General features: G+C 48.5%; 1 protein-coding gene across 2 annotated transcripts in view; it reads left to right on the top strand.

Annotated features, from left to right (window-relative positions):
* The first annotated feature begins 715 nt into the window (after window positions 1-715).
* The window catches only part of PPM1A (protein phosphatase, Mg2+/Mn2+ dependent 1A), a 49,923-nt gene continuing 42,985 nt past the window's right edge, over window positions 716-7,653 (top strand). The window contains exon 1 of one of the 2 annotated variants that reach the window (XM_068964483.1): window positions 716-911. In XM_068964483.1, coding sequence (XP_068820584.1) covers window positions 716-911 — 196 coding nt within the window. Of the gene's footprint in view, window positions 912-5,292; window positions 5,358-7,653 lie in introns of those variants that run through there. The other variant, XM_068964485.1, reaches the window with a different exon arrangement.

Below are 7,653 nucleotides of genomic sequence, written 5' to 3'. Positions count from 1 at the left end.
GCCCTTTCCCACATCAGGCCCTTGGTTTCTGGCAATCCTTCTGCCTGTAAAGCTCTTCCCTGGTTGATTACAAAGCTGACTTCTTATCCTTCAGCTCGAATGCTGCCTTCTTAGAAAGGTCTTCCCTGTATACTTGTTTCAAGTCCTCTCCCCAGTTTATTTCCTTATTTCCTTCACAGCACTGATCACAACCTGTAATTTCCTTGTTCATTTGTTTACTTCTTTGTCCGTATCCCTCATTATAACATTAGCTGCTTGGGGCTGAGATTTTTGCTCATTGATGTCATAAACTACCCCTAGTATCCAGCACGGTGCCTGACACATAATAGGCAGCTTTTGAACAGATGAACTTGTCTAACAAGGTCTACATCGATGATGTGGGGCTGGGGCCACCTACAGTCTCTTGAAGCAATATCCTACCCTAAAGATTAGCCAGGGCTTCACCTGTGACACTCCCAGTGGCTACATTTCTCTAGGGTCCAGGAGTAGCCACAATGGCAGCTCCAACCTGCTGGCTCCTGTCTGCCCCACCCCAGTGGGGCCACCTCAGTGATGTCATACAGGACAAGATTCTCTAATCCTGTTCATTCTGTGACTGTCCTTTAAACAGCTGATTTTCATGACCTACTATGGTCAGAGAGGATGGAGCAAGGAAGGTCAGGTGAGGGGGGTTTACCCCTCCCAACAAAATTAGTGTAGGGGCCTAGCAGCTCATATGTATTTCTTCAGGAGAAAGTGGGTAGCAGAAACTGTAATTTCTACTAGGCTCAGGAAAAGTGAGAAAAGGAAAATGAAAAAAAGAAGAGCAAAGGAGACAAGAAGAGAACAGAAGAAAGAGAGAATAAGAAGGAGAAAAGAGAAAACAGGAGGACATAAGAAGAGGATATCTGTGAGAAAAATACGTGCAACAGGTAGTGGAGGAGGAGGAGGAAGGGTGTTGAGTGTGTGCTCTGCTTGGCTTTGCGGCTCTTGGGTAGTGACTGGCCTCAGTGTGAACGGATGGATGATTCAGCTGAGGGGTTCACAGGTCTCACCTGAGGGGCTACTTACATCACTGAGGTTATTTCGAGAAGCCCAAGCCAGGCTGTCTTAGGTGACTATCTTGGATGGATTCACAATAGTAATTTGGGTTTACAAAAAATGTAGACCTTAAGAAAAAATCTTGATTGTGGAGGAAAAGACGGGAGTACTGCTGACCAGGGTAAGCTTCCAATTCATCACTGCCTGTCCTCATCCCCAGGCCTCTCAGTTACTAGTCTAATGGCACACAGGTAAATCCAGGACTTGAAAACTAACCTTTCAGAAAACCTCCTTCCTCTTTGGTAACTGAAATACAAACAGATTTCTGAAGCAGAGTAGAACAGTTTTACAATATACCTGTAAAAATTACTGAAGTACAGTTATGGCAATATATTCTCACTGATGTTTTGCCAAAACTGACTATGAACATCCCAAATGTGTGTAGGAGGCCCAAGCAAAGCCTTGTAGTTGAAAAGAGAAGAAAATTTAACCTTGTTTTTTCAATGTCACTTTCCCCTCTTCTAGTAGTTTAATTGTTTGCCCTTAGCATAATATTTAGGGACTATTTAGTACAATATTTAGGGAATATAAAATGTAGTATAATGTTAATGATAAGGAAGAGGCTATTATATCAAGCACATTTAACATCAAGCACATCTAAACATTTATTTGGATAATATTAAGACATCTTTCTTCCAAATCTTAAACTGTTAATCTTACAACCTATGAGTTTCCTCATGAATACCTGCAATACCTGAATGTTCCTGCAAACTGTATTCAGAAATAAATAGTGGGAAGGTACAGCTTAATTGGCAGTCTATGGTACACTACAGACACCTTAAAAATTTCTTTATGCTCATATTTCCTAGTTTTCTACCTCTTCCATTATAATTGACTCAGATTCTTCTATAAGTGTAGAACAGAAAGAAGAAAGATGTGGTAGCCTAAAGGAAGGAAGCAGAATGACAGGCAAGACCTTCGAGCTCTTTATAGTCCACTGGTGACTCAGGTTCTGTCTTATGAATAAGAAAATTTGTTTTCTAAGGGTGCTCCAAATAGGGGCAGTCACATGGGCTTTTCCATTTTAGAATGGTAATGAGTCCACTAGCATGCTAATCATGCTGCTAGCATGTAGATGTTAGCATGGATGTTAGCAATCCATGTCTGAAGCATTATGGATTCCAATTAGGTAGAATTTCAAAGACATTTGATCTAATTTCCTTCTTTTTTCTTTTAGCAAATGTGGGGAGAATTAATTAGGAAATATGTCCTCAGATAATACTGGGACCAAATGTATAAGTGAACTTTATTTTTACTTTGTATACCTGGAAAGGATCCTATCTTCCTCTTACTCTAAGAAATCCTAACCACAAAGATACTGGGTAGAATAACACTGAAGTTCCTTGAAGAAGTGGCCTGCCAGTGATCATTAGGTGATATTGTTTGATACTGTTATTAGGTCCCAGACCTGAAAGTGAAAGGAACAGAATCTTCCCAAAAATGTTGGAAAAACTCCAGACGGCTTTTACAGCTTTAAAAGCACCTATGTGAAAGTCACTCAGTCATGTCTGACTCTCTGCAACCCCATGGACTTATACAGCCCATGGAATTCTCCAGGGCAGGATACTGGAGTGGGTAGCCTTTCCCTTCTCCAGGGGACCTTCCCAACCGAGTGATGGAACCCAGGTCTCCCGTATTGCAGGCGGATTCTTTACCAGCTGAGCCACAACAGCAACCCACTCCAGTACTCTTGCCTAGAAGATCCCATGGACCAAGGAGATTGGTGCAGGCTACTGTCCATGGGGTCGCAAAGAGTTGGGCACCACTGAGCGATTTCACTTCACTTCATGTGAAAGTTGCTCAGTCGTGTCTGACTCTTTGCGACTGTTAAGTCCATGGAATTCTTCAGGCCAGAATACTGGAGTGGGTATCCATTCCTTTCTCCAGGGGATCTTCCCAACTCAGGGATCGAACCAAGCTGAGCCACCAGGGAAGCCCAAGCTAAATGACAGGGACAGAATAAATGGGTTGCTTTTGATCTAAGAGTTGGAGCAACAAAGTGGTTTTAGGAGATACAAACTAAGCACTTGTATTTTAGGAGATACAAAGTAGGATACAAGCTCCTGGGATAAAATAGAGAGGCCCCATCACAAATTTACCTTCTTATCCGCCAGAACACTATTTGAATAATATTTTCAGTTGTTCTTTTTAAAGTACCTGCCTCTAATAATGAAGTGTTTGGTTTTTCTTTGTATTTACCAGAGCATCTTTTTAAATCTCAGATCTCAAATCTATCTTTTTTTAAATCTCAAATCTTAAAAATTTTTTAAATTTCTGATCTTTAAACTTCTGTTCCTGCAAATGTGGTGTAGGTCAAATCTCTGAACAGGTTAAGTCTCTGACGAGAGAAAGGAAGGACACCCCAGCCAATAGGAGACCCTGCTGGTGATGTACTGCGCCTCAGTTCTGATTCATTGGCCGCCTAGGGTTTGTCATTCTATCCCCCGCGTCTGCAAACAGCGTGGGTCCTCCGAGGTCTAGCTAGCTAAGCTGGATTATGGTCACCTGAACGCTCAGTTTCAACTAGGTTTAGCAGATCTCCAACTCTTAATATTGGAGAAGGCAATGGCACCCCACTCCTGTACTCTTGCCTGGAAAATCCCATGGATGGAGGAGCCTGGTAGGCTGCAGTCCATGGGGTCGCTAAGAATCAGACACGACTGAGCGACTTCACTTTCACTTTTCACTTTCATGCATTGGAGAAGGAAATGGCAACCCACTCCAGTGTTCTTGCCTGGAGAATCCCAGGGACGGGGGGAGCCTGGTGGGCTGCCGTCTATGGGGTAGCACAGAGTAGGACACGACTGAAGCGACTTAGCAGCAGCAGCAGCAGCAGCAGCAACTCTTAATATAAGCAGCTGTTACGTTTTTATTGTCTTCTGGAATTTGAAAAATCTTTCGTTTCTTTAACCTCATTGGAGGTCGTTGGAAGTCCTCAGTGACAGAATCACGTGACTGTCTAACAAGTGCAAATAAATACAATGTGGAACCTCACGAGCTACAGACTGGAAACCTGCTAGGATCTCAGAGCATGTGCCTCGTGTGTGTATCAGTTGCACTCGCATGTGGGTGGGTGGCAGTACGGTGTATGGGTAGTTGCCCTTTGAGATTCGAGGTGTGTAGCTGGGGTACCTGCGTGTGTCTCCAAGGGTCCCTGGGGCTAGGGTGGCTCTGGAGGTGTGGAGCCTTGGAGGAGGGGGTCTGGCGGCGGCCTGACACCGAGTTAACTTTTGAGCCGCAGCAGCCAGGCCTCGACCAGGCCGCGACCGTGCCCGAGAGAAGTCGAAAGCACGGGGTTGTCCTTCAGCTTCTGTGGACTGCGCCTAAGCAGGGAGCAGTTTGTGTATTTGCAGACAGATGGTAGCGCCGCGCCGGGAGGCCGGGATGCCACGGGGGAGCGTCTGAGTTCCCGTCGGCAGACTACCAGGCTTGGAGGGCATCTCGATTCTTGGGGCTCCTAACAATCACACACTCCGTCCAACCCAACGCCGGGAGATGAAGGCCCCGGTTCCAGTTCCGATCCGGGATTCGCGATGCTCCCTTAAGCCTCGGTCTGAGGCCGGGGTAGCAAGCCGACTGCGGCGAAAGATACCGGGTAGGGCAGTGACGTCATCTGCGCCCGCCCCTTCCCTCTCTCCCCTTCCCCCCTCCCCCCGTCCCCCGCTTGCCGGCCGGCGCTGCGGTTCCTGCCCAACGACATCCGGGTCTCTCCAGCTGCTCCACCTCGCCGCAGCTGTAGCGAGGGCTGAGCCGACGGGGAGGGGTGGGGCGGGGCGGGGCAGTCGGAGGCGTGGGGGAGGGGCAGCACGGCGCCGTCGAGAGCGCGCCTGCGCGGGGACGCGCTCGAGGCGGCGGCGGCGGCGGTGGTGGCGGCTCTAGGGGCGGGAGCGCGCGCGGGAGGGAGGGAGCTGTGGTCTCGGCGCCCGCCCGGCTTGCAGCTTCGGGTGCTCCGGCGGCTGCAGCTCGGGAACCGGTGGTTGGGGAGGGGGGGTGGGGGGCGCCAGGCAGGTGGGGCGCGAAAGCTATGACTCTTCGGCTCTTCCTCCTCCCGGACCCGCTCTCCGCCTCCCGCTCCAACGCCCGGATGATCTGAGCCGCGAGGGCGCCGAGAGCCGGGGGCCCGGACGCAGCCCGGCTCCTCCCCTCCTCCGCCCCCTCCCCGGCCTGACCTGGCCGGCCGCCGCCGCGGTGACCCCCCTCCCGCCCCCTCCCCGGCCGCCGTCGCCGCCGCCGCCGCCTCGGCGGACCAGGGACTTGCCCGTCCGCGGCTGCTCCGGGTAAGCGCGACGCTCGGGCCGACGGCGGGCGGGAGGGCGGGCGGCGTGGGCCTGCGCGGCGGTGGCCAGGCCTGGGGCCTGGGGCCTGTAAACAAGCCGGGCGTCTGCCCGGGCGCTCCCGGGAGGAGACGCGACAACTCCACCCCCTGGCCCGGCCTCCTCCCCGGAGCCCGGCGGCGGGCGGCGAGGGGTTAACGCTCCTCGAGGGCGGCGGCGGGGAGGCGGGGGCGGGGTGTCTGTGGCGGCGGCCGGGGGAGGGTCGCGACCCTCCGGCCGCCCAGGCCCGGCTCGATGTTAGTAGCGGCGACGCGGACGAGGCCCGCGGCCCGGCCTGTCCCGAGAGCCGCCGGCGGAACTTTTCCCGAGCGGGGAGGGGGCGTCCGGTGCCCCCACCCGCCTGGGCTCCAACCCTTGGAGCGAAGCCGAGAGATAGAAGCGGGGGGAGGCTTCCTTCGGACCGGACTTGGCCTCGAAACACTAAATTTGGGGGAATTTGCTTCAGGTTTTTATGGAGACCTTGCTGAGAGTGAGGTTCCTTCAGAACTCAAGTCAGTGATGCCTCCAGTTCATTCATTATTTAGGCATCGAACAAATCCATTGAAGTAAATCGAACTGATTTCTCTTTTTAACCGTATAAAAGTTCCTGATGCCAGAGTTTATTGAGGTGTGGTTCTGCTTTGCTTGTACATGTTAAGTATTTTCTTGAAGGACAGCTGGCTGTGGAGAGCCTCTGCCAACCGCAGTTTTAGATATGTTTTGAAAATCTCATCACCTGAGTTCCCCGCCGCCCCCTCCCCAAGTACCAAGTACCGCGGTTCTTAAAAATCCACAGAGGTCATACTTCAGCTGTGCCAGCCAAGAAGTCTGTTGGCCCCCCGCCCCCAACTCCCAACTCTAAATTTTCTTCTGATTGGAGTAATAAGCCGAATGCATCTTAAGAAGTGACTGGAAGCATATGGGAGATGTAAAAACCTATGGGAGGTGGTTCTTGTTTTCCCGGAGTAGATGATTTTGACATTACTAAAGGAAATTAGAAATTTTAAAAAGTTGTTCCTAGGAAAAGGTTTAATCTTTTCAAACTTGCACGTTGGGGTTTTAAACACAACCACTTTTTAGGTGCAAAGAACTCTGAACAGAGTCAGAGATTTTTAGCAGTGCTTTTCTGAGCCTTAGCAGTTCCAGAACCCTCAGGAGTTCAGCAGGGTTTGCTCCCTACCTGCTCTTTAACTCGAACAATTTCACTTTAATGTTTTTATCTTTTTACATATTGGGCCTTTTCCAAAGGCTGTGGTTCTGTAACTCTTTAGAGAGTAGGAAACTGACTAGGGCAATCGGGACCCACCCCACTCCCTGTTTTGTAAGTGTATTTTGTTTCTTTTGATTTTATTGATTGATTTTGTTTCTTTTGACAATTTGAAGCACCAAGTAACATTTGTTGTTTGATGTTTAGGTCTGTTCTTATGTGTAACTCACATGTATCTGTTTAAACTTTCAATCATAAAGTGATTACTTTTAACCTGCAAGGTACAGCTATACTACATTTTGGAAACTAATGAACTGCACATAGAAGTTAAGACATTTTTGATTAGATATCACTAGATATTTTTCACATCAGTGAAGTAATTATTTTATGGAAGAGGTATATTAAGACTGGTAAACTTTGGCTAGGTACCTCAGTATATATTTGAGAAATAAGATGGTCGAATGCTTGAGTCATCAGAATTTCTTTTTATGTGATGTGTGTGTTTTAACATATAAAAGTGGTTTATATTTTAGTTTGAAGAACAAAATTGATGCCTGTAAGTACAGTATAAACTGTTGAAAGCAACACTGCACTAGGAGTCAAGAATTGTTTGGTCGTGGTTGTGTTCCAAACATCAGCAAAGCCAAAGGGGTAGATTATCAAATGTTTCCTATTCTCAACATTGTGTGTTTAATAGGCTTTGACTCAATACCTTTTATGTGCCAGGCACTTAGATGTTTCAGCATTCTGGCGCTGATTTTCTTTCAGGGTTGTGTCTTTCTTGAAAGAATTTTAAGTCAGTGATTGTTATTTAGGAAAGATATTCCTATGCGTAGCCTTTACTGATTTTTCTGTTGGGAGTGAGAAGTCTAGAAAAGCTCTTGGGAGGAAGGCAGATGGAGATTCCGCAAGAGACAAAGGGTGATTGAGCCTACAGGTTTGAACAAGCACAGGACCCTTGGTAATTTGATGTGAAGGGCATTTTAAGAACACATTGTGCAGGTTTTCCTGTCAGTTCAAGCTGGGTCTTGCTTATCTTGACTCGTTAATAAA

The sequence above is a fragment of the Capricornis sumatraensis genome, chromosome 2, assembly GCF_032405125.1.
Source record: "Capricornis sumatraensis isolate serow.1 chromosome 2, serow.2, whole genome shotgun sequence".
Lineage (NCBI taxonomy): Eukaryota > Metazoa > Chordata > Mammalia > Artiodactyla > Bovidae > Capricornis > Capricornis sumatraensis.
Note: the sequence above shows the minus strand (reverse complement) of the source record. Positions and strands in the feature narration are given on the sequence as shown.